Source organism: Thalia democratica, chromosome 1 (genome assembly GCF_965202585.1).
Source record: "Thalia democratica chromosome 1, ktThaDemo2.hap1.1, whole genome shotgun sequence".
Lineage (NCBI taxonomy): Eukaryota > Metazoa > Chordata > Thaliacea > Salpida > Salpidae > Thalia > Thalia democratica.
In genome coordinates, this window is record NC_139165.1 from 80,909,784 (window position 1) to 80,937,638 (window position 27,855).

General features: G+C 24.5%; 1 protein-coding gene across 1 annotated transcript; it reads left to right on the top strand.

Moving 5' to 3' along the window:
- Positions 1–1,289: 1,289 nt before the first annotated feature.
- Positions 1,290–27,554, top strand: LOC145840155 (uncharacterized). The gene is made up of 6 exons (XM_082947308.1): positions 1,290–1,319; positions 25,710–25,937; positions 26,432–26,561; positions 26,790–26,889; positions 27,078–27,162; positions 27,417–27,554. The coding sequence occupies exons 1-6, from the start codon at positions 1,290–1,292 to the stop codon at positions 27,552–27,554; spliced, it is 711 nt and encodes a 236-aa protein (XP_082803434.1).
- Positions 27,555–27,855: the final 301 nt, after the last annotated feature.

Sequence of the window (27,855 nt, forward strand, 5' to 3'; positions counted from 1 at the left end):
TGCACTTAATTTTTTAGGTCAGTGGTCGTCAAAGTGTACACTGGTGCACACTAGGGTATATAAAATTTATTTTAAGGTGCAAGAAGTTTTAGGGTGTTTAAAAGAGTTTAAGTTTATTTAATTTGTTTAATTCATAGGATTTAATTCAAAATGAAAGTTTAGTTCAGCCCTTTATTTGTTTTGCTTTTTATTTAATAACCAATCTACTCTTTTGACAATCTCAGTATTCTTCTCAAAACATCAAAGCTTTATTACAAACATTCTTCTAAAGTAAGCAACTTTAACGTTAGCTGAAAAGTTTTGAAAGCTCATATTATGGTCAATGGACTGATACTAAGAATGATCTCTATGTGATTTTAGCAACAAACATGAAGTGGAACCAAAAAACCTAAGGGATATCTACAAGTTAGTTAATACTCTTCATTATTGCTTTTGTTAACAGCTTGATAAAGGTTTTAAATTATTTGTTTGTGAAATATTCAAACTAATTTGAATGCAATAAGTTAAAAGTTTATAATGTTAGAAATATATAATTTATAGGATCGTCAGGGTTGCCACACAAGCATTTTTTGCTTCTAGCCAAATCAAGCTAAAATAAAAAAACAAAACCTAAATATCCTGTAAATCACCAAATTATTTTTTGAATAATTGATTATAGAATAATATTAAAAAAAGTTAAGAACTTTGCCATAGTTTAAGTAAGATATTTAATATGACTGTTGAATACGAAAAAAAAGCTACTACTGTTTTGTCTTAAGTGTGCTTAGAAAATTAAAGGGAAAACTATAAAGATAGTTTTAACTTAATTCAAGCACAACTTTTCTACTGCTAGGTATAAACCTCAGAATTTTATGTGTTAGTTAAATTGATATTTAACTTGGTATTTGGTAAAGCCATATATTTTATTTATGAAACGCATTGAGTGTCACACATTTTGGATAATAAGGCTATTTAAAATATAATTGAAAATTTAAGGCTGACATAGGCTTGTTTGATTTTTTATGTAAAACAGTGGTTAGATTTAATTGTTTTCAAAAATATTAATGTATTTTTTTTACTAATTTTAACTTTATTTGTATCAAGTTCTTTTAATATTGTTTTAAAAATCAGAGCACTAAAAATTAGTTGCTTACTAATAAACCTGTAAAACAATGTTAAATGTTTTACAGGTTTCTTAAAATTAAAAAAAAAGAAAATCTTATTAGTCAACTTTATTTTTAAATTTCCTGAAAAACATAAAATTATTTAAATTTATTTTTTTTAATGCAATAATTGATTTAGGATACGAAATGAGAAGCAACATATCAGCGCAGCAACAAGTAAACAGTTATGTGCAGCTGACCAGGAAATCAAGCTTTGACTGATTCAATTTTATTTAGCTGCTAATACTGTGTTTTTTTTCGCTTTTCTGAAATAATTAAGTAGTATTCAGCAAAAATATTTGCGTATAGTTTGTTAAATTAATTTTTAAGATAGGGGTAGGCAACGTTTTTAGTCGGCTAGCCAGATGTGAAAAAAATTATCAATAGGTGGGCTGTAGCATTTCAATATTAATGCAAAATATTTACTCAATTAATAATTTCATTCTACAAAATGCTATTCTTTTGACTTTTTAACACTATGAAAGTTTTATATCTCCCATAAATTAATCCTAAGACCTTTTTTTGCAATTTAGGAATAATTGGCGTATGTATCAAAACTTTGTCTAGCAGGCCAGGTTCACACGCTCACTTACTGGTTTCCAGATAGTTCTTTTAAAAATTTGCGGTCCCTCTCTCCGCCGACCTACAGCGAGCATAGAAATAAAACGTTATTGAGAAAATAAGGTCACTGCAATAAAAAAACAAATGGAAATATAAAAAAAAGCAATCAATGTAGCTTTAGTTTGTGTGAGTTTTGAATCTAAAATAAGCAGGGTTCAACAAACAAAGTGCAGAAATTGCTGCAGTCTCCTTGTAAAATTAAAGTCAATGACGTATTTTGTTACGACTATAACATCACAGTAGATTGCAACGATACAACTACCACATCACAGTAGAATGCAACGATACAACTATCACATCACAGTAGAATGCAACGATACAACTACCACATCACAGTAGAATGCAACGATACAACTATTACATCAAAGTAGATTGCAACGATACAATTATCACTTCACAGTGAGTCGCACGATACAACTATTACATCAAAGTAGATTGCAAAAACATGACATTCACCATACAGTAGATTGAAAAAACACAACTATCTCATCATACTAGAAAAGTCGCAGCACTTTCCTGATCTGTTTCACGTTTACATATGTATCTGTTAAATGCAGTCGGCCTAGGTTATTTAGAAGGCAGGATCGAAAGCCAAAATTCTTAATCAAACATTTTAGCGATTTAATATTAATACGACAACTAATTACAAAGTTATGTTATGTCGAACCTTTTCTTTTAATAATTTGATTTGAAAATCAACAAATGTTCTAACTTTTTATAAAAAGATATTTGAAGTAAGTTGATATTAGTGCACAAACAGAAATATAACAATTATTTTAGTAGTTTAGAAATAATTGTTCTTAATATAATATAAAAACTTAATTTTTAGTTAATATTGATGAATTTGAGTTTTTTAAAATAATCAAAATAAACACATTTCATTTGTTTAGTATTTAAGATAAAAAAATTGGTATAATTAAAACCTAAAGTTTTAAAAATTATTAAAATTACGCATAGACCATATATTAGTGTACAAATTTTTATAACTATTGCCCTCAACACTATAACTGTAGACTATAGAGTCTAAAACAATGTTCATAACACTATGGTGTTAGAATTATCACACTTCTGTTTGTTAATTATTTAAGAAATGAGCCTTCGTCGCATCTATTTGAAAAACTCAGTAGTTTTTAGATTTGTTATAAGTTTACACAATTTTTTTTCTTAAATGCCTGGTGACCAATTGTAACGCAAAAAGTTTTGCGAAAAATAGGTCAAATCCTGGCTCATTCACCAATCAAAGGACATTAACGCTACTTATTTGTAATAAAGTAAAACTTTTAACGAAACAATAAAAGTATACGTTCTAATTTGGTTACTTTTAAGATATAAGATTAAACTTTGATTCAAATCTTTAAAAAACTAAGCAATTCTATAAATGACTAAGTATTTTGCAATCTACTGTTATGTAATAGTTGTATTGTTGCAATCGACTGTGATGTGATAGTTGTATTGTTGCAATCTACTGTGATGTGATAGTTGTAACATTGCAATATACTGTGATGTGATAGTTGTATCGTTGAAATTTACTGTGATGTGACAGTTGTATTGTTGCTGAAACTTATAATCAAAAATTGATCTTAACATTTAAATTTATGGGCATCACTGGTGACTAGTGACAAAACAGCAATGAAAAAATTGTTTGGTTGTTATTTTGATTAACTTTAATCTTCAATAAAAATTTTTACTCAGCTAACTAATCTCTGTATAAATATTTATTTGTTTGGACAGTTGCGTAATTTGTATTAGTGACATTATTTTTAAGCTAAATCTTATGAGCCTAGTAGTACTCAAAATGATAGGCCATTTACTAGGCTGGATACTTGGACTATTATTAGGAGAAAACTAGGAGTTAGCTGTGAGGCACAGTATTTTACCACTTAGGGTGCACAAAAATTCTTTTTTTAGTTTAATATGCACACATTTTCAATAGCTTGACGACCTTTGTTTTAGGTTATGTTAACTTATATGGTTGTTACTAATCAATAACTTCGTTTTTAAAATAATTAAAGCTACTTGCACAAGCTAGTTGATTATTTTACACTGATTATTTATTGCGCTAATTACTTTATTATATCTCAAAACATGTTATTGATTGTATTGCGCTAAAAAATAAAGTTTTAGAAGTATTAAACTTTTCAATAACTACTGTATATTAAGATAAAAATACAATTTTTTAGTGTTTTTAGAATAACTTAAATAAGTATTTTTTTAAATTGTATTAATCAAGACAATACTATACTGGTGAACACATAAGCTAAATAATCAAAATTTGTGCTTTACTTATTAACTTGTTTATCAATTATAAAAAATGTAGCTATTCCACTAAAACTCGGATGTCGAGAATACAATTTTCGAAAACAAAAATATTTTAATCAAAGTGGTTTAATTAATCTTTTTCTAAAGTTCTAAAAGCTTATTAAGCTATAAAATATCGTGCTTTTAAACTTTTATAACAAAAAACATTACTAGAAGACTTGAAACATGGGATTAATAAGTTTATAATTTCAATGTAAGTTTGTTATCTATTTTCAATAATGGTGAAATGTCAACTAGAGGTGGTACGAAGAGTATTTTTTAAAGAATAGACTTTGATAAAAGTTAATAAAACTTGTCATGAATTTATATTACTTTTATTTTATTAACCTTTCCATCATTAATTTTATTGAAATAAAGGTCAACTATTGTTTTTTAATAGTTTAAGATAAAAATAGTTACTCATCAACACGCTTCCTTCAGTAAGATTAAAAATTAATAATTATAATTTAATATACTCATAAACATGATAGTATTAAACAACAGGAAGATAATTATATAAAAATATGATGTTTTAAAAGTGTGCTTTTTTATGAGAGAGACATATATTTCATTAAAAATCATAAAACACAAGTTTTAAAACATTGATCAAAAACTAATCCAAGCCTGAGATTTTAAAGCTATCCTGAATTAGCCTGAGTTTAAGAAAAAAATAAAAAATAAAAATAAACAAAGTTACTGTTATTCATCTTTAACTAAACCTAAAAAAACAACAAAAAACAACTAAAGGCACTAAAAAAAATTAGAAATATAAAGTAACTTAAAAAGTACTTTTAGACTTAAGAAAATAATTCATCTAGCCTGAGAACTCGAAACTGCACAGTTATAGTTTAGCACGAAGGATTTTTTTAGCACAAAAACACTTTTGCACAGAGAAATTTTTGCACGTGTGATTTTTTTTTAATTTTGTTGATTAACTGCATTACTAATTTAATATTTTATTTTATATTATTCTTTACTGCCACTGTTACCACTAACTCTTACTCTCGGTCGGTAAGTTATGTTTGTTTTATAATTTAAAAATATTTGTTTCTTTTATAACTATTTTATAAAGTTAACATTAATACTTAATGGTATATACCATATGGTTTAACTTTAAATTGATTCAAAGTATTCCTTTTATCGTTTAGAGTTGTTTTAAAGTAATTGAAAAATACTGAATGAAGTATAAGTTTTAAATACAATGTTTACAAAAGTACGATATCTCAAAATATATTATTGATTATATTGCGATAAAAAATATAGTTTTATAAGTATTTAACTTTACAATAGCTACTGTATTCGAAGATGAAAATATAACTTTTTATAGTGCATTTAGAATAACTTAAACTAATAGCCTTTAAAATTGTATATTACAAGACAAAACTATACTGGTTAACACATGAGCTATAACTTAGTTTAAAAATTTTAAATAATTAAAATTTTTGCTTTACTTAATAAATTGTTTATAAATTTAAAAAAAAAGTAGCTATTCGACTAAAACTCGAATGACGAGATAATAATTTTAATTTACAAAAAAAATTATGATCAAAGTGTTTTAATTAATCTTTTTCTAAAGTTCTAAAAGCTTTGAAAGCTATAAAATGTTGTGTTTTTTAACTTTTGTAACAAAAAAACTACTAGAAGACTTGAAACATACGATTACTAAGTATATAATTGCAATGTAGATTTGTTATATATTTTTATTAATAGTGAAATGTCAATAGAGATGTAAATGAAGGTTATTATTTAGAGAGAAGACTTTGATAAAAGGTAATAAAATTTGTCATGAATATATATTACTTTCATTTTATTAATTATTGATTTTGCTATGATTAATATTATTACAGTAAAAGTCAACTATTGTTTTTTAATAGTTGAAGATAACAAAAATTACTCATCAACACGCTACATTTCATTAAAATTAATATTTAAATTTGATATATTCATAATCACGATAGTATAAAACAACAGGAAGATACTTTAATAAAAAAATAATATTATTAAAATGTGTTTTTTTTATGAGAGACATGTATATTTCTCTGTAATTCATAAAATACTTAGCCTTAAAACATTGATCAAAAACTAGTCGAAGCCTAATATTTTAAGCTATTCTGAATTAGCCTGAGTTTATGAAAAAACAAATAAAAATGAACAAAGTTATTGTTATTTGTCTTTAACTAAACCTTAAAACACAAAAAAATACAGTTAAAGGCACTAAAAAAAAATTAGAAATATAAAGTAATTCAAAAAAGTATTTGAGACTTAAGAAAATAATTCATAAAACCTGAGAATTCTAGATAAAAAAAGCAAACTAGCCTTAGTTGGCTGAATTAACCTAGTTAAGCCAGTATTTGTAAAAATCTTTCAAATTAGCCTCAGTTGTGCTAAGTAACTTTAGTGTGTGGTTACTTTAATTGTAATTAAATTATAATACTATATTTTTTTAAACATGTATGTTTAAAATCTATAAAAAAACAGTTAGTCTAACCTTGAATAACACAGCATTATGTGATAATTATTTATAAATGTTTTAATACTACACAATTATTGGGTAGTTGTAAAACTTTCACGATCGTACAAAATTACATGAAGGGAAATGATTGCACTTTTGCCCGAAGATAAAATTACACAATTATACTTTTGCACGAAGGGTTTTTTAGCACCGAAAAACACTTTTGCACGTGTGAATTTTTTTAAATTTACGTTTCAGTTGTATTACTAATTTCAATTTTATTTATTTATTTTTTTTACTACCACTGTTACCATTAATTCTTACTCTTGGTCGGTAAGTAATGTTTTTTTAAATTAAATCTTTTATTTAATTTTTTAATTATTTATTTTTATTTTTATTTTTTTATGGCTGTTACCCTTAGCCCTTACTCTCGTTCGGTATTTTATTTTTTTAGTATTTCATTTTATTTTAATCTTTTTATAATATTATATATTAGTTTTTTTTTTATTCTTATTTTTATTGTCACTGTTACTCATAACCATTATACTCGGTAAGTAATATTTTTTCTTACTTTTTATTTACTTATTTTCTATTTTCATTCTGTTTTATTTTTTATTAATCATTGATTTTACTATGATTAATTTTGTTAATGTAAAAGTCAACTATTGTTTTTTAAAAGTTTAAGATAACAAAAGTTTCTGTTCAACACTCTATATTTCAGTAAAAAAAAAATATTATTAATATTTGTTATATTTATAATCATGATAATATGAAACAACATGAAGATAATTAAAATAAAATATTATGTTAAAAATTTGTACATTTTTATGAGAGAGACATACATTTCATTTGAAATCATAAAACACTAAGCTTTAAAACATTGATCAAAAACTAGTCGAAGACTGAGTTTTTAAAGCTATCCTAAATTAGCCTGAATTTATGAGAAAAAAAAAAAAAGTTATTGTTATTCATCTTTAAGTAAACCTAAAACACAACAAAAAACTATAAAAGGCACTAATAAAAATATTAGAAATATAAAGTAATTCATAAAAATACTTTGAGACTTAAGAAAATAACTTATCTAGCCTGAGAATTCTGACCAAAAATAAAACTACTAGCCTGAGTTGGCTGAGTTAACCTAGTTCAGCCAGTATTTGTAAAAATCTTTCGAATTAGCCTGAGTTGCCCTAAGTAACTCTAGTGTATGTTTACTTTTAATGTAACTAAATTAAATAATAGAACTATATTTTTTTAACATGTACATTTTAAATCTATAAAAAAACAGTTAATCTAATCCTGAATAACACAGTATTATGTGATAATTATTTATAGATGTTTTAATACTACTCTAATTATTAAGTAGTTGTCAAATTTTCTCGAGCGTACAAAATTACACGAAACCACAAAATTGCACTTTTGCTCAAAATTACACGAAGAAACTATTGCACGAAGATAAAATTGCACGATTATACTTTTGAACGAAGGTATTTTTAGCACAAAAAAACTTTTGCACGGATAAATTTTGCCCGTGTGATTAATTTTTTAGTTTTATTTTTTAATTGTTTTACTAATTTCAATTTTATTTTATTGTTTTTTTTATATAACTGTTAACATTATCCCTTACTCTCGGTCGGTAAGTTATGTTTTTTTTTTTAATTTAAATCTTTTATATTACTTATAATTATTTTACATAGTAAAAAATAATACTTAATGATATATACCAAATGGTTTAACTTTTAAATGATTTAAAGTTTTCACTTAGTCCTTCAAACTTTTTTAATTATATTTAAAAAATACTGAATGAAATATAAATTTTAAATACATAGTTAAGAAAAGTACGATATCTCTAAATATATTATTGATGATATTACGATAAAAATGAATTTTTGTAAGTATTTAACTTTACAATAACTACTGTATTTGAAGATGAAAATATAAGTTTTTAGTGCATTTAGAATAACTTAAACTAGTAGTTTTTAAAATTGTATATTACACGACAATACTATACTGGTTAACACTTGAGCTATAACTTAGTTTACAAATTTTAAATAATTAAAATTTGCGCATTACTTATTAAATTGTTTATAAATTTCAAAAAAAAGTAGCTATTTAACTAAAACTCGAACGTCGAGATAATAGTTTTTATTTACAAAAAACATTGTAATAAAAGTGTTTTAATTAATCTTTTTCTAAAGTTCTAAATGCTTGAAAAGTTATAAAATGTTGTGCTTTTTAATTTTTGTAACAAAAAAAAACATTACTAGAAGACTTAAAACATGCGATTACTAAGTTTGTAATTGCAATGTAAGTTTGTTATCTATTTTTTATAATATTGAAATAAAAATTAGAGATGAATACGAAGGTTATTATTTAGAGAATAGACTTTGATAAAAGATAATAAAACTTGTCATTAAATTATATTACTTTCATTTTATTAATCATTGATTTAACCATGATTAATTTTATTAAAGTAAAAATCAACTATTGTTTTTGAATAGTTTAACATAAAAAAAGATACTCATCAACACGCTACATTTCAATGAAATAAAAAAAACTAATACTTAAATTTGATATATTCATAATCATGATAGTATGAAACAACAGGAAGATAATTTAATAAAAAATATTATGTTATAAAAATGTGCTTTTTTTATGAGAGAGACATATATTTCATTTGAAATCATAAACCACTAAGTTTTTAAGCATTGATAAAAAACTAATTTAAGCCTGAACTTTTAAAGCTATTAACAATAAGCCTGAGTTTATGAGAAAAATATAATAAATAAAAATAAACAAAGTTAATGTTGTTCATCTTTAACTAAACCTAAAAACACAACAAAAAACAATTAAAGACTCTAATAAAATAATAGAAAAATACAGTAATTAAAAAAATACTTTGAGACTTGAGAAAATAATTCATCTAGCCTGAGAGATTTGGACAAATAAGTAAGTTAGCCTGAGTTGGCTGAGTTAACCTAGTTCAGCAAGTGTTTGTAAAAATCCTTCAAATTAGCCTGATTTGTCCTAAGTAACTTTAGAAGTTGTTTACCTTAATTGTAACTAAATTTTAAAACTATTTATATTTTAAACATGTATGTTTCAAATCTATAAAAAAACATTTAGTCAATACTTGAATAACACAGTAATATGTGATAATTATTTATAAATGTTTTAATACTACTCTAATTATTGGGTAGCTGTCAAATTTTCTCGAGCGTTCAGTATCACACGAAGGGACAAAATTGAACTTTTACACAAAATTGTACGAAGACACTTTTGCACGACGGGATAAAATTGCACAATTATACTTTTGCACGAAGGGTTTTTTAACATAAAAACACTTATGCACGGAGAGATTTTTGCACTTGTATACTTTTTTTAATGTTATATTTTAGTTGTTTTACTAATTTCAATTTTATTCATTTATTTTTTTACTACCACTGTCAACACTAACCCTTACTCACGGTCAGTAAGTTATAATTTAAAAAAATATATAACTTTTATTTATTTTTTTTCAATTTTTAGTTTTATTTATAATTTTTATGGATGTTACTCTCAGTTTTTACCCTCGGTAGGTATTTAATGTTTTTTTATTATTATTTCTTTATTTTAATCTTATTATAATAATATTTATTAGTTATTTTTATATCCATATTTTTATTGTCACTTTTACTCGTAACTATTAGACTCGGTGAGCAATTTTTTTCCTTACTTTTTATTAAATTTTTTTTTATTTTTGTTTTGTTTTATTTTTTATTACTTATTGATTTTACTATGATTAATTTTATTGAACTAAAAGTAAACTATTGTTTTTTAATAGTTTAAGATAACAAAATTTACTCATCAAGACGCTACATTTCAGTATAATTAAAAAAACTAATATTTAATTTTAATATATTCATAACCATGATAGTATGAAGCAACAAGAAGATAACTAAATAAAAATATGATGTTATAAAACTGTGCTTTTTTTATGGAAAACACACATATTTCATTAGAAATCATAACACACTAAGTTTTAAATCATTGATAAAAAACTAATCCAAGCCTGAGTTTTTAAAGCTATACTGAATTAGCCTGAGTTTATAAAAAAAAAACAATCAAAAAAATAAAAAAAAAAACAAAGTTAATCATCTTTAACTAAACCTAAAAATACAACAAAAAACAATTAAAGACGATAATAAAATAATAGGAAAATAAAGTACTTCAAAAAATACTTTGAGACTTAAGTAAATAATTCATCCAGCCTGAGAATTCTAAACAGAAAAGCAAACTAGCCTTAGTTGGCTGAGTTGACCTAGGACAGCCAGTATTTTTAATATCCTTCAAATTAGCCTGAGTTGTCCTAAGTAACTTTAGTGTGTCTTTTCTTCAAGTGTAAATAATTGTTAAAACTATATTTTTTTAAATAAGTACATTTAAAATCCTTTAAAAAAACAGTAAGTGTAACCTTGAATAACATATCATTATGTGATAATTATTATAAATGTTTTAATACTACTCTAATTATTGGGTAGCTGTCAAGTTTGCACGAGCGTACAAAATTACACGAAGCGACAAAATTGCACTTTTGCCAAAATATATCGAAGACACTTATGCTCGACGGGACAAAATTGTACGAAGATAAAATTGCACGATTATACTTTTGCACGAAGGGTTTTTTTAGCACAAAAACACTTTTGCACGGAGAAATTTTGACCGGGTGATTTTTTTTCTAGTTTTATTTTTTAATTGTTTTACTAATTTCAAATTTACTTGTTTGTTTCTTTTAAACCACTGTTACCACTAGCCCTTACTCTCGGTCGGTAAGTTATGTTTTTTTTTAATTTAAATCTTTTATTTTAGTTAAAATTATTTTACATAGTTAACAATGATACTTAATGTTATATACCATATGGTTCAACTTTCAAATGATTAAGAATTATAAATTTGTCGATTAATGTTTTTTTTTTGTATTTAAAAAATACTGACAAAAATATAAGTTTTAAATACAATGTGCAGAAAAGTACGATATCTCTAAACATATTATTAATTATATTACGAAAAAAAATTTAGTTTTGTAATTATTTAACTTTACAATAACTACTGTATTCGAAGATGAAAATATAACTTTTTAATGCATTTAGAATAACTTAAACTAGTAGCTATTAAAATTGTATATTAAAAGACAATACTATACTGGTGAAAACATGGACTATAACTTTGTTTACAAATTTTAAATATTTAAAATTTGTGCATTACTTTTAGATTGTTTATAAATTAAAAAAAAAATCAGCTATTCAACTAAAACTCGGATGTCGAGATAATAATTTTCATTTACAAAAATAGTTGTAATAAAAGTGTTTTAATTAACCTTTTTCTAAAGTTCTAAATGCTTGGAAAGCTATAAATTTTTTTGCCTTTTAACTTAAGTGACAATAAACTTTACTAGAAGACTTGAAACATGAGATTACTTAGTTAATATTTCAATGAAGTTGTTATCTATTTTTGATAATAGTGAAATGTCAATTTGAGATGAGTACGAAGGTTATTATTTAGAGCAGTGCTTCTCAACCTTTTTTTAGTGGCGGAACCCTTTTCCAAAGTTCAACTTTTCCGCGGAACCCCTAATTTTAATAATACATAAAACATTTAACTTAATAAATATTTTATTTTATATTTCAAAAGGTTTCGCGGAACCCCTGAGAGGCGTAGCGGAACCCTAGGGTTACGCGGAACCCCATTTCAGAAGCACAGATTTAAAGAATAGATTTTGATAAAAGGTAATAAAACTTGTCATTAAATTATATTACTTTCATTTTATTAATCATTGATTTTACCATAGCTAATTTTATTAAAGTACAAGATAACTATTGTTTTTAATAGTTTAAGATAATAAAAGATACTTATCAACACGCTACATTTCAGTGAAATTAAAAAAACTAATACTTAAATTTGATATATTCATAATCATGATAGTATGAAACAATAGGAAGATAATTTAATAAAAATATGATGTTATAAAACTGTGCTTTTTTTATGAGACAGACATATATTACATAAGAAATCATAACACACTAAGTTTTAAATCATTGATCAAAAACTAATCCAAGCCTGAATTTCTAAAGCTATTAACAATTAGCCTGAGTTTATGAAAAAAATATAATAAATAAAAATAAAAAAAGTTATTGTTATTCATCTTTAACAAAACCTAAAACACAACATAAAACTATAAAAGGCACTAAAAAAATTATTAGAAATATAAAGTAGTTCATAAGAACACTTCGAGACTTAAAAAAATAATTCATCTAGCCTGAGAAATCTATCCGAAAATAAAACTACTAGTCTGAGTTGGCTGAATTAACCTAGTTCAGCCAGTATATGTAAAAATTTTTCGAATTAGCCTGAGTTGTTCTAAGTAACTCTAGTGTATGGTTACTTTTAATGTAGCTAAATTAAATTATAAAACTATATTTTTTCAAACATGTACATTTAAAATCTAAAAAAAAACAGTTAGTCTAATCTTTAATAACACAGCATTATGTGATAATAATTTATAGATGTTTTAATACTACTCTAGTTATTAAGAAGTTGTCAAGTTTGCACGAGCGTACAATATTACACGAAGAGAAAAAATTGTACTTTTGGACAAAATTGTACGAAGACACTTTGCACGACGGGATAAAATTGCACAAAGAAAAAATTGCACAACTATACTTTTGCACGAAGGGTTTTTTAACACATATACACTTTTGCACGGAGAAATTTTGCCCGTGTGATTAATTTTTTAGTTTTAATTTTGAATTGTTTTACTAATTTCAACTTTATTTTATTATTTTTTTTATACCACTGTTAACACTATCCCTTACTCTCGGTCGGTAATTTATGTTTTCTTTTTAATATAAATTATATAGTAAAAAATAATACTTAATGATATATACCAGATGTTCTAGCTTTTAAATGATTTAAAGTTTTTACTAAGTCCTTCAAATTTTTTTAATTATATTTAAAAAATACTGAATGAAATACAAATTTTAAATACAATGTTCAGAAAAGTACGATATCTCTAAATATATTATTGATAATATTACAAAAGATAAAAATGAAGTTTTATAAGTATTAACTATAGAATAACTACTGTACTTGAAGATGAAAATATAAGTTTTTAGTGCATTTAGAATAACTTAAACTAGTAGCTTTTAAAATTGTATATTACACGACAATACTATATTGGTTAACACATGAGCTATAACTTAGTTTACAAATTTTAAATAATTAAAATTTGTGCATTACTTATTAAATTGTTTATCAATTTAAAAAAAATAGCTATTCGACTAAAACTCGAATGACGTGATAATAGTTTTAATTTACAAAAAAAATTATGATCAAAGTATTTTAATTAATCTTTTTCTAAAGTTCTAAAAGCTTGGAAAGCTAGAAAATGTTGTGCTTTTTAACTTTTATAACAAAAAACATTACTAGAAGACTTAAAACATGCGATAACTAAGTTTATAATTGCAATGTAGGTTTGGTATTTATTTTCGATAATAGTGAAATGTCAATTAGAGATGAATACGAAGGTTATTATTTAGAGAATAGACTTTGATAAAAAGTAATAAAACTTTTCATTAATTTATATTACTTTCATTTTATTAATCATTGATTTAACCATGATTATTTTTATTATAGCAAAATTCAACTATTGTTTTTTAATAATTTAAGATAATAAAAGTTTCTTATCAACACGCTACATTTCAGTAAAATTAAAAAAACTAATATTTAAATTTGATACACTCATTATCATGATAGTATGAAACAACATTGATTATTTAAAAAAATATGATATTTAAAATCTGCGTTTTTTTTATGAGAAAGACATGCTTTTCATCAGAAATCAGAAAACACTAAGCTTTAAAACATTGATCAAAAACTAGTCGAAACCTGAGTTTTTAAAGCTATTAACAATTAGCCTGAGTTTATGAAAGAAATATTATAAATAAAAATAAACAAAGTTATTGCTATTCATCTTTAAGTAAACTTAAAACACAACAAAAATCTATAAAAGGCACTAATAAAAAATTAAAAATCTAAAGTACTTTATAAAAATACTTTGAGACTAAAGAAATTACTTCATGTAGCCTGTGAATTATAGACAAAAAAGCAAACTAGCCTGAGTTGGCTGAGTTAACCTAGTTCAGCCAGTAATTGTAAAAATCTTTCAAATTAGCCTTAGTTGTCCTAAGTAACTTTAGCAAGTGCTTACTTCAATTGTAACTAAATTTTAAAACTACACTTTTTTAAACATGTATGTTTTAAATCTATAAAAAAACAGTTAGTGTAACCTTAAAGAGCACATCATTATGTGATAATTATCTATAAATGTTTTAATACTTCTCTAATTATTGAGTAGCTGTCAAATTTGCACGAGCGTACAAAAATACACAAAGGATAAAAATTGCACTTTCGACAAAATTAAACGAAGACACTTTTGCACGACGGGATAAAATTGCACATTTATATTTTCGCATATAATACTTTTGCACGAAGGGTTTTTTTAGCACAAAAACACTTTTGCACAGAGAAATTTTTGCACGTATAATTTTTTTTAGTTTTTTTTTAAATTGTTTTACTAATTTCAATTTTAATTATTTACTTTTTTTACTACCAATGTTACCACTAACCCTTACTATCGGTCGGTAAGTTGTGTTTTATATTTTTGAAATTTAATGTTTTATTTTTTTTTTTTAACATTTGTTTTTATTATCTTTTTATGGCTGTTACCCTCAGTTTTTACCCTCGGTTGGTATTTACATATTATTATTATTTTTTTTTTAATTTCAATCTTATTTTAATAATATCTATTAGTTATTTATTCTTATTTATTATAGTTATATTCTTATCATATTATCACTGTTACTCATAACCAATACAAACGATAAGTAATTTTTTTTCTTCCTTTTTAATAAGTAATTTTTTTATTTTATATTAATGATTGAATTACAATGACTAATTTTATTAAATTAAAAGTCAGCTATTGTTTTTTAATAGTTTAAGGTAACAAAAGTTACTCATTAACACGCTACATTTCAGTGAAATAAAAAAAAAACTAGTATTTAAATTTAATATATTCATAACCATGATAGTATGAAACAACAGAAAGATAACTAAATAAAACTATGATGTTATAATAATGTGCTTTTTTTATGAAAGAAAAATATATTTCATCGGAAATAATATGATAATAAGCTTTAAAACATTGATCAAAAACTAGTCGAAGCCTGAGTTTTAAGAGTTATTAAGAATTAGCTTGAGTTTATAAAAAATAAAATAAAAATAAACAATGCTATCGTTATTCATCTTTAACTAAACCTAAAAACACGACAAAAAACAATTAAAGACACTAATAAAATGTTAGAAAAATAAAGTAATTCAATAAAATACTTTGAGACTTGAGAAAATAATTCATCTAGCCTGAGAATTCTAGACAAAAAAGCAAATGAGCCTGAGTTAGCTGAGTTAACCTAGTTCAGCCAGTAATTTTAAGAATCCTTCAAATTAGCCTAAGTCGTCCTAAGTAACTTTAGTAGGTGGTTATTTTAAATGAAACTAAATTTTAAAACTTTATTTTTTTAAACATTCATATTTTGAGTCTATAAAAAAACAGTTAGTGTAACCTTGAATAACACATTATTATATGATAGTTATTTATAAATGTTTTAATATACTCTAATTATTAGGTAGCTGTTAAACTTGCTCGAGGGTACAAAATTACACGAAGGGACAAAATTGCATTTTTGACAAAATTTCACGAAGACACTTTTGCACAACGTAATAAAATTGCACAATTATACTTTTGCACGAAGGGTTTTTTTAGAACAAAAACATTTTTGCACGTGTGAATTTTTTGAGATTATTTTTTATATTATTTTACTAATTATAATTTTAATTATTTGTTTTTGTTTATACCACTGCTACCACTAGCCCTTATTCCCGGTCGGTAAGTTATGATTTTATTTTTTTAAATAAAATCTTTTATTTTATTTATAATTAGTTTATAAATTTTACAATGATACTTAATACTATATATCATACGGTTTAACTTTCAAATGATTTAAAATTTTTACTTTGTCGTTTTTAAGATTTTTAAGGTAATTAAAAAATACTGAATGAAATGTAAATCTTAAATACAATGTTCCAAAAGTACGATATCTCATAACATATTATTGATAATATTACGATAAAAATGAAGTTTTGTAAGTATTTAACTTTACAAAAACTACTGTATTCGAAGATGAAAATATAACTTTTTAGTGCATTTAGAATAACTTAAACTAGTAGCTTTTAAAATTGTATATTACAATACAACACTAAACTGGTGATCACATGAGCTATAACTTAGTTTTCAAATTTTAAATAATTAAAATCTGTGTATTACTTATTAAATTGTGTAAATTTCAAAAAAATTAGCTATTCAACTAAAACTCGAATGTCGAGATAATAGTTTTCATTTACATAAAATATTGTATCAAATTGTTTTAATTAATCTTTTTTTTAAAGTTCTAAATGCTTGGAAAGCTATAAAATGTTATGCTTTTTAACTTTAGTAACAAAAAACATTACTAGAAGACTTAAAACATGCGATTACTAAGTTTGGAATTGCAATGTAGGTTTGCTATCTATTTTCGATAATAGTGAAATGTCAACTAGAGATGAATACGAAGGTTATTACTTAGAGAATAGACTTGAATAAAAGGTAATAAAACTTGTCATTAATGTATATTACTTTCATTTTATTAATCATTGATTTAACCATGAATAATTTTATTAAAGTAAAATTCAACTATTGTTTATTAATAGTTTAACATAACAAAAGTTACTCATCAACACGCTAAATTTCAGTATAATTAAAAAAACTAATATTTAAATTTGATATATTCATAATCATGATAGTATGAAACAACCAGTGGCGTCGCGTGGTATTTTTTTTAGGTGGTGCAGATTTTTAAAAAAATCCCCTACTTTAAAACTCTTTTTATCTTAAATAAAGACTTTTTTCTATAACAATTACATTAAATTGCTAATGTAACTTAGGAAATTTTGTTAAAAAATAAAACATTTATTTTTTCAAAAAAATATTATTTAAGAAAATAACTTTAAAAAAAAGGTAAATATTTTGAAAATTAAAGTAAATATAGGAATAAAAAAAAAAAGTTAAGTTATTTAAAAGACTCAAAAAATGTTAGCTTACTTATGAGTATTAATTTTTAAGAAGGCTTTAAAGTTTAAACTAACAGTAGAAAAAATTTAGACAAAACAAATATTGTTATATTGAAAAATACAGCAACTTTATTAGATCTTTTTTTTGCCTCAACTATAATTAGAAAATATTTGCTTAAACATCATAATAAGAATCGTTATTTTACTAATATCTAACTTAACAAAATAATAAATGCTTTATTAGACTTGGCAAGAAAATTAAAAAGTCTACAAAAAAAAGGTTTTGTACAAACTGCAAGTTTATTTCAAGTAAAATTTATTTTACTAAGTAGAAAATAATTGCTTATTTACTGCTAAATATTGAAAAAAAAAAATAAACGAGTATCAACTTATAACTAATTAAAACTTTTGATGTTTGAAAAAAAACAGCTTGACTACTAAGTTGAAAACACAAAAGTAAAATATACAAGATCATAAATATCAAATTTTACGAAGTCTCTAACTTAGAATTTAGATTAAACAGACTAATATTATAATAAGAAAATACAGCAAATGCAATAATATTTCTTTTAGTCTTTTAGTTAAAAAATTTTGCTTTAATTTAACATCAAACTATTTATAATTATTTTACTAACATCTAATTATAACTATTCTTATTATAATAAAAAATCTAATTATACTTGGCAAGTAAATTAAAAAGTTTACAAACAAACAAAATGTTGTGTACAAATTAAATTTTTTTTAAAGAATAACTTACATTACTCAGTAAAGAAATTTTAAAGAATTTTAAAATACAGTTAAGAAAAAAAAAAGTTTGACTAAGTAAAAAACTCATAAGTAAAACAAGCAAACTAAATAATATTAAGTTTTACAAAGGCTCTAAAGTTAAAACTTAAAGTAGCTTACAGTTTAGATATAACAAACTTATATTTTAAAAGATAACATAGCAAGTATAATAATATTTCATTTTAGCTTTAACTTTACTTGAAAAGTATTGGATCAAATACCAAACTAAAAATAATATTTTTACTTATTTTTAACTAAACAAAAAAGGAATGCATAATGAAGCTTGGCAAGTAAATAAAAAAGTCTACAAACAAAGAAAATTTTATGTACAAATTACAATTTTTTAAAGAAAAACTAAACTTGCTTAGTACAGAAAATGGTTACTAATGAATGTCTACCTAAAAAAATAAATCTAAAGTTCTAACTTTGCAAACATAAATACTTAAACTCTTACTTTTCATCTTTGTAACTAGAATTCATTCTTCTCTCTTTTTGGTTGATAAATTTCTCCAACACCTCTTCCTTGAAACTAGTACAGTTTTTAAGTAAGTCCTTACCAATCGAAATTACACTTAAAGAATTTAACCTTGACTGACCCATGGTGTTTCTGAAAAATTTTTTGATCCTTTTCAACGATGAAAATGTTCTTTCAGCTTCTACACTAGTCATGGGAATAGTTATCATAATTCTAAGAAGCTTTGCAGTTTCCTTAGATATTTTAGTCAGGTTATGTTCTTCAAGATATAACAGTATTTTCACTAAACCATCCTGATGCATTTCTTTACGTGAATAAAATGTTTACATTCAGTTACAGAATAACACTTCTTCACTGTTTCTATAAGCTTTAAAGGAAAACATGATTTATAAACAGTAAAATATTTTGCCAAAAATAACTGCGAAATTCTTAAATGGCCTGAAAACTTTAACCTTTCAGTGATGTTGAAGCTGACACTATCACAGACTTCTTTTGCTGAAGAAAGGCTTTTTTTAACATTCTTTGTACTACTTGAATTTCTTATGCTGTTGACTGAAGCTTGAAACGTTTCCAAATGCTGTTTAACTTTTTGAACAGTTAAGTATGTGCATTGCATGATGTTATACAAAATTTCAACTGCAGGCATAATTTCTGAAACAATTTCAGCAAAAAATTAAAATTATCATCATTTAAAGCCCTAGAACAGTTTTCTGCTGCAGCTATCGTGGAAAAACCAAAACGGTCTGGGTTATCTACGATAAAATTAAATCCTGCAAGTAACTCCCGTTTATTTAAAGAAACTCTAAGAACAGTTTTGGAGTTGTAGTTCCACCTGGTTTTATTTCCAGACCGAATATTCACTTCTAGAGCACGTTTTCTATCTGGCAACTTTGAAAAAAAAGAAAAAAATTGGTCTAATTTATTGTAAGACCTTTCACTGAACCATTACTGAAATTTTTAACTGTTCTACTGGCTTAACTTTTTATCAGCATAAAAATATAAATTTGGATTAGAATTTTTAAAATAACAATTTCTAATAACTTTAAATCTTTAAAAGTATTGGCACTGCATATCAACAAAGCTAAAACAGTTAAACTAAATCTCATAAGTTTTAAAAGTGTGTAGTGTTTAAAATATTAAACCAGTATCTTGAATTAAAAAAAAAAACCTTTTGAAATGAACTCTTGCTCAATTGAAAGATCTGGGGTTGGTCTACTCTGTTTCAATATAAGCTTTTCAGCCGCTGTTAACTTTGATAACTGGCATGATTTAAGCTTAGAAACTGTCCAATTTACTTGACTAGCTTTTTTTTGCATTTTCCTAGTTATAAAATCTATAAAAATAGCAATTACCTTGTTCAACAAAAAATTGTTTTAACTATACAGAGTAAACTAATAAACAATATCAATATTAAAATAAATAAAAGCAAGGTTGCCACTCTAAAAACAAGGTTGCCACTCTTAGAGTTAAAAAATGTCCTGAGTCACCCTGTGTTTTTAAGAAAAAATCAAAATACCCTGAGTTTCCCTGAGATTTTTTAGAATTTAAAAAATCATTAAGTTTCATTGAGTACCAGAGTCTGTGGCAATCCTGGATATAACTAAAAAAAAGATTAAAATAATTTCAAAAACAATGAATTTTATTCTAGCAATAACTTCAAGGACATTAAGATATTTTTATTGAAAATATATTTTTACTATCAAATTTAAAAACAACTGAATTTTTGCTACACCTGAAGATAAGCTTTGCTTTTAAGGGCATAGAGGAGATGAAACACTTTCTTCACAACTTGATTTTATTTTATGTAGCTTTTACTAAGCTACAAGATGCGTTTTAAAGATTTTAAAAATTCAAAATATTTTTTTAGATATAGCCGGTCAAAGTTGAAGGCAACAAAAGGTTCCTTATGGGAGGCACAAACTAAAACAGCATTTAAAAAAATGTGTTTTAACCCATCCTCCTTTTTAAGCCCTTAACATCTACTTTAGAATTATTTTACTAAAATAATTTTATACAGTTTTAATTTAACTACAAGTCATCTTTTATCAATATAAAAAATTAATATTATTTTTTGAGATATGGTAATTTACAGTCAGAGGTACAAAATAATCTTTATTAATATAATATAAACTTAAACAACAAATAAATCAAATCACTATAATACTATCTTTTTTTTATAAGTTGGCCTCAAAATCTTTAGATGTTTCTCTTATAAAACAAAATAATTTGCTAAAATAGATATTTAAAACAGTAAGAAAAAAAAAGTTATAAGAAAAGTAATTATTTTTTTGTATATATAAAAATTATATTGATACTTAAAAATTTAAAACTTCTCTTCAACAAAAGTATAAAATTTTCTATAAAGTAGGATGAAAAAGTTTAATAAAAATTACTTTAAAAGTTATGGAGAATATAGGTTCTCAGTAAAATTGTATTTTTTTGGTGTTTTGGTTTGCTCCTTGTATAATAAATCATTGTACTCTCTGGCTTTGACCGGTTGTATCTAAAAGTTTAATTGGAAATTTAAAGTTTATTAAAAGTAACTATTAGCTTTCAGAAAACATTAAAATAAGAACAACATGAAAAAAGAGCCTATACACCCCCTCCCCCCCTTACCCCTCAAAATTTTGCACAATTTTTATTTTATAAACATTAAGATTTTTATTAACTTTTTTTCTAAATTTAATGTTTTTTTATTGGAGGTTTAAAACTCAATAGTTCTTTAAGGGTATCTTTTCTTTATTTAAATTTAATTTGTTTTTCATTTTGATGACAGTATTTTTCTCAGGAGCTCAACTTTTTTAAGTTTAGTTGGTGAGGCTGTTGACTTTTCAATAAATTTAAAGATAAATTATAAATATGTAACCATTATAGCAGTAAAAAAATTGGTTAGTTAGTTTTCATGTGGCCATAGGGGTAAAACACTTATTTTTAAATTTTAAATAAGCTTGTTATTTTTAGAGTAAAACACTAAAACTGCTTTAGTCAGCCTGAATATTTTTCTAATTTGGTCTGTTTTAATTTATCTTGGGTCATCTTTAGTTTTTTTTTCTATTTCTAAGTTATCCTGATTATGTAGCAAGGCAACCATGTTTCAACGATTTTATCTAAAATGTTTTCTTTGTTAATGAAAAAATTAAACCAAAAGTCATATAAAGTAGACTAAATTCTCCTAAAATGTTAAACTACTCTAAGTAATCAGAGTTTCTAAGTTAAGGCTATTTACTTTATTTAAATATGTGACTGTATCAATAATACTAATTTTTATTTAATATAAATCTAAATTATTTTTCTGTAAGAGTAAACTAGAAGTTTATAATAAACTTCTTAACATTTATTTTCAGAACTCAAACTTTACATTTAATTATAATTTAATTAAATATTTTATTAACTTTATGGTAACAATAATCAGTTATAGTTAAGTTTATTTATGCAGGTTAAAATAAAAAATCTAATTTTTAAGACTTTGGTGATTAAGGTTTTTTATCTATTTTTTCAAAGTATGTAATTTTTTTATGACAAGTTTTGTTCTTTTATTCTTTCTTTTTAATAGAAGTGATCTCTTAAATTTAAAAATCAGGTGGGTAAATAAACTTAAGTTTAATCCTTTGCACTTTGCAGTAGCTTAGCTTTGTTTTTACTTCATGTTTACAATAGCTTGTAGATGATAATTAAGCAAGTCCTGTTTTAGGGAATTTTCAACTTAACTTACTTACCGCAAGATATTGATTTTGCGGTAATTCTTGAAGAAGTTTTGCTTTTTTGAGTTCATTTGCGGCAGTCAGCTAAGTGTTTGCGGCAGTAAAGTGGGCAAAATGGTCGTTTTCAGAATTAGAGTTTTAAAAGAGATTTCGTTTAAAAAATAACGAAAACGTTATTGATACTTTTTTTTTCTTACAAAATTTTAAGGTGGTGCAGTTGCGGCAGTGCAACACCCCACGCGACGCCCCTGGAAACAACATGAAGATAATTATATAAATATATTATGTTATAAAATATGTGCTTTTTTTATAAAACAGAAATATATTTCATTTGAAATTATAAAACACTAAGTTTTAAATCATTGATAAAAAACTAATCTAAGCCTGAATTTTTAAAGCTATTAACAATTAGCCTGAGTTTATAAAAAAATATAATAAATAAAAATAAACAAAGTTATTGTAATTCAATATTAACTAAACCTAAAAACACTACAAAAAACAATTAAAGACACTAATAAAATAATAGAAAAATATAGTAATTAAAAAAATACTTTGAGACTTGAGAAAATAATTCATCTAGCCTTAGAATTCTAGACGAAAAAGTCAGCTAGCCTGAGTTGGCTGAGTTAACCTAGTTCAGCCATCGTTTGTAAAAATCCTTCAAATCAGCCTGAGTAGTCCTTAGTAACTTTAGTAGGTGGTTACTTTAATTGTAACTAAATTTTAAAACTATGTATATTTTAAACATGTATGTTTCAAATCTATAAAAAAACATTTAGTCAATCCTTGAACAACACAGTAATATATGATAATTATTTATAAATGTTTTAACACTACTCTAATTATTGGGTAGCTGTCAAATTTTCACAAGCGTATAGTATTTCACGAAAGGACAAAATTGAACTTTTACAAAAAATTGTACGAAGACACTTTTGCAAGACGGGACAAAATTGTACGAAGATAAAATTGCACAATTATACTTTTGCACGAAGGGTTTTTTATATTAAAACACTTTTGCACGGAGAAATTGTTCGCGTGTAAACTTTTTTTATTTTTATATTTTAGTTATTTTACTAATTTCAATTTTATTAATTTATTTTATTACTACCACTGTTACCACTAACCCTTACTCTCGGTCAGTAAGTTATAACTTTAAAAAAATTTAAATCTTTTATTTATTTTTTTCTCAATTTTTAGTTTTATTTATGTTTATTATGGCTGTTACCCTTAGTTTATACCCTCGGTCGGTATTTACTATATTTATTATTATTATTTTTTTATTTTAATCTTATTATAATAATTTTTATCAGTTATTTTTACATTCTTATTTTTATTGTCACTTTTACTCATAACTATTAGACTCGGTGAGCAATTTTTTTCTTTACTTTTTATTAAGTTATTTTTTATTTTTGTTTTGTTTTATTTTTTATTAAGTATTGATTTTACTATGATTAATTTTATTGAACTAAAAGTAAACTGTTGTTTTTTATTAGTTTAAGATAACAAAATTTACTTATCAAGACGCTACATTTCAGTAAAATTAAAAAATTAATATTTAATTTTAATATATTCATAACCATGATAGTATGAAACAACATGAAGATAGTTATATAAAAATATGATGTTTTAAAAGTGTTCTTTTTTATTAGAGAGACATATTTTTCATTGGAAATCATAAAACACTAAGTTTTAAAACATTGATCAAAAACTAATCTAAGTCTAAGCTTTTAAAGCTATCCTGAATTAGCCTGAGTTTAGGAAAAAAATAAAAAATAAAAATAAACAAAGTTACTGTTATTCATCTTTAACTAAACCTAAAAAAAAACAACAAAAAACAAGTAAAGGCACTAAAAAAAATATTAGAAATATAAAGTAATTTAAAAAAGTACTTTTAGACTTAAGAAAATAATTCATCTAGCTTGAGAACTTTAAAAAAAAAGCAAACTAGCCTGAGTTGGCTGAGTTATAATGTTCAGAAAAGTACGATATCTCTAAACATATTATTGATTATATTGCGATAAATAATATAGTTTTGTAAGTATTTAACTTTACAATAACTACTGTATTCGAAGATGAAAATATAACTTTTTATTGCATCTAAAATAACTTAAACTAGTAGCGTTTAAAATTTTATATTACTAGACAATACTATATTGGTGAACACATGAGATATAAATCAGTTTCCAAATTTTAAGTAATTAAAATTTGTGCATTACTTTTTATCAATTTAAAAAAAAGCAGCTATTCAACTAAAACTCGAATGTCGAGATAATAATTTTCATTTACAAAAAAAATTGTAATAAAAGTGTTTTAATTAATCTTTTTCTAAAGTTCTAAAAGCTCGGAAAGCTATAAAATGCTGTGCTTTTTAACTTTTGTAACAAAAAACACTACTACAAGACTTGAAGCATGGGATTACTAAGTTTATAATTTCAATGTAGGTTTGTTATCTATTTTCAATGATGGTGATTTGTCAACTAGAGGTGGTACGAAGAGTATTTTTTAAAGAGTAGACTTTGATAAAAGTTAATAAAACTTGTCATTAGTTTATATTACTTCTATTTTATTAACTTTTCCATGATTAATTTCATTGAAATAAAGGTCAACTATTGTTTTTTAATAGTTTAAGATAAAAAAAAGTTACTCATGAACATGCTTCCTTTAGTAAGATTAAAAATTAATATTTATAATTTAATATACTTATAAACATGACAGTATAATTATATTGTTTTTACTATGCATCATTTAAATGACCTTAATTCAACACAAATTATAAAAATAAATACTTGTTTGCACTTTTTCACTAATGAAGAGATGTAAATAACACCGCTTTTGTTTTAAAGTTTATCAAAATTTTTTAATGAATGTTAGTAAATCGTATTGCTTTTTTGAACCTTACTTTTAATTAAACTATTTTCGAATAGCAATATTGACGTAAATCGCAAAACTTAAGTTTACAAACTTAGTATACAAACTTAACGTAAAAAAATATTATTTTCTACTATTTATCAAGAGGCGGATTGCTAATCAATTTGTAGTGCAAGCAGTGCAAGGGCAAGGGGGGGCTACCCGTCGATTGCCACATGTGCGAGGGAAGAGGCACCGTCGAGGAGAAAGTCTATAGACCGCTGATGATACCAGCAGGCGCGCAGGACGGAAATACTGTAGTGCTACCCGAGGCAGGAAACAAGTTGGACAAAAAAAAGTCCGCTGACGACCTGTTCATCAAGCTGGAGGCCAACGAACACAAGCTTTTCAGGAGAAAGGTTAGCATTAAAATTGAAAGTTGTTGCTTGAAAAAATTCAGTAAATTTTTTCTATCAATATAATGTATTATACAAAGTTTTGAGTCATTTAAAATGGAAGTATTGATAAAAGTTACAATTTTTTTATTAATTACAGTTCTTAATTAATTGTGTTTAATAGTTTTTTATCAAAGCTTCGTATTTTATTTTTATTTTTTAAATTTTCAAATTGATTGTCAAAGTGTTGATACTTCTATAATAGACTATTAGATTTATGTAAATTCATTTAGTTTAAATTTATCAAAACAGTTTAAAGCTATGTTTGAAACATATTTTTAAAAGAAATGTTTTTAAATAGTTCAATTCTATTTTAATTACAATTAATATTTATTACCTACTAATTGAAATTAAATTTGAAAACTAGCAAAACAGACTAAACAAAACTTTATAAGCTATGCTTTGCTTAACAAATTGCCAATAAAATTAAAATTTAGATATGTTTATAATCACAACAGGGGTTTGATATTCACATCACTAAGACACTTACAGTGTCAGAACTCCTCATAGGTCAGAAATTTGTCATCACGACTCTGGATGAAGGGAAGAAAATTGTCCTTAACACGAAAGAAAAAAGCATTCAACCAGGTAAGTATTATTTTAAATTTAATTGTGAACACTTGAATTTCAAGAAACAAATGTAAGTAATGTATATATAAATCATGATGTTGTAACATTAATGAATGTAAAATATATAATTAAAATATAAATTTATTTAAAAAAAATAATTAACGCAAAATTTAAAATCTAGTGTTAAAAAATATTGTAAAAAGAGTTTCTAGAAGTTTTTTCTAAAAGTTTATTTTTTTATTCCAGGGTCCTCGATGGTGATCAAAGGAAAAGGGATGTCTGTCACCCCGACAACAAGGAAAAGATTCGGTGACATCATAATTCATTTCAGTATAGAATTCCCCAAGTCGATGCGCCATTTAAAAAAGGAGAAATAAACAAGCTCAAAACACTGCTTCCTGAACCAGACTACCCGTTGGTTTTCTTATGTTCTTTGTAGTTTTAAATTTATTAGTGTTAACTGTATGATATCAAACGTTTGCTGTATAGTTCATACTTTAATTTACTCAAGAATCAAAATATTCCTCATTACAGAACAGCAGCACCAGAAGGTTTTGACGGAGATAGGGCTAAACTTCAAGAGCTTCAGCATTCATCGTCTGCTAAGCTCCCTCACCCGGTAATTATTTTAATTGATTTCATATATTAAAATTTTATTTAATACTTATGAAATATGTTTGATACAATAAAAATTAAATAAAAATTTTGTATACTGGATTGAATAAAGTTTGTTTACATCATTTCAAAGTGTTTTAAAGAATGATTTTAATTTAAACCTGACAAAAACGAGCTACTTATAACATCATTGAAAATATTGTTATCCTTTAAATACAAAGTAAAGTCAACAATAAAAAAATAGTAACTCTATATCAGGTCTTCGATGAGATGTTGACCAACAAGCCGAGGATGTTTCCTAGAGTCCTTCCTCACGAGATATTCAACATCTATAAGGATGTGAAAGATGACCAGGTGGAAAACAATATGAGCAATGGAAATTCTGACAGACAATAACCGAGAATAAGGGGTTAAAAATTACCATGTTATGCGGTTTACTAGAAAAAGGTCATAATAATTGAAATATTACATTTGTCTTCATAAAGTGACTTTGTAGAATTTTACTTTGAAATCTTAATGACCTCAATACCTATTTAATTGTGTTCAGTTTTTAAAGGATGCTTAGATTTAATGACAGAAATAAGTTAAAAATTTCATAAGATATTGTAAAGTCTTCATCATAATACTATAACTTATGTTATTCTTTCCAGTTTTGATCAATCTAATCTGTAAATAATGCGATATGTTTGGTTTTATT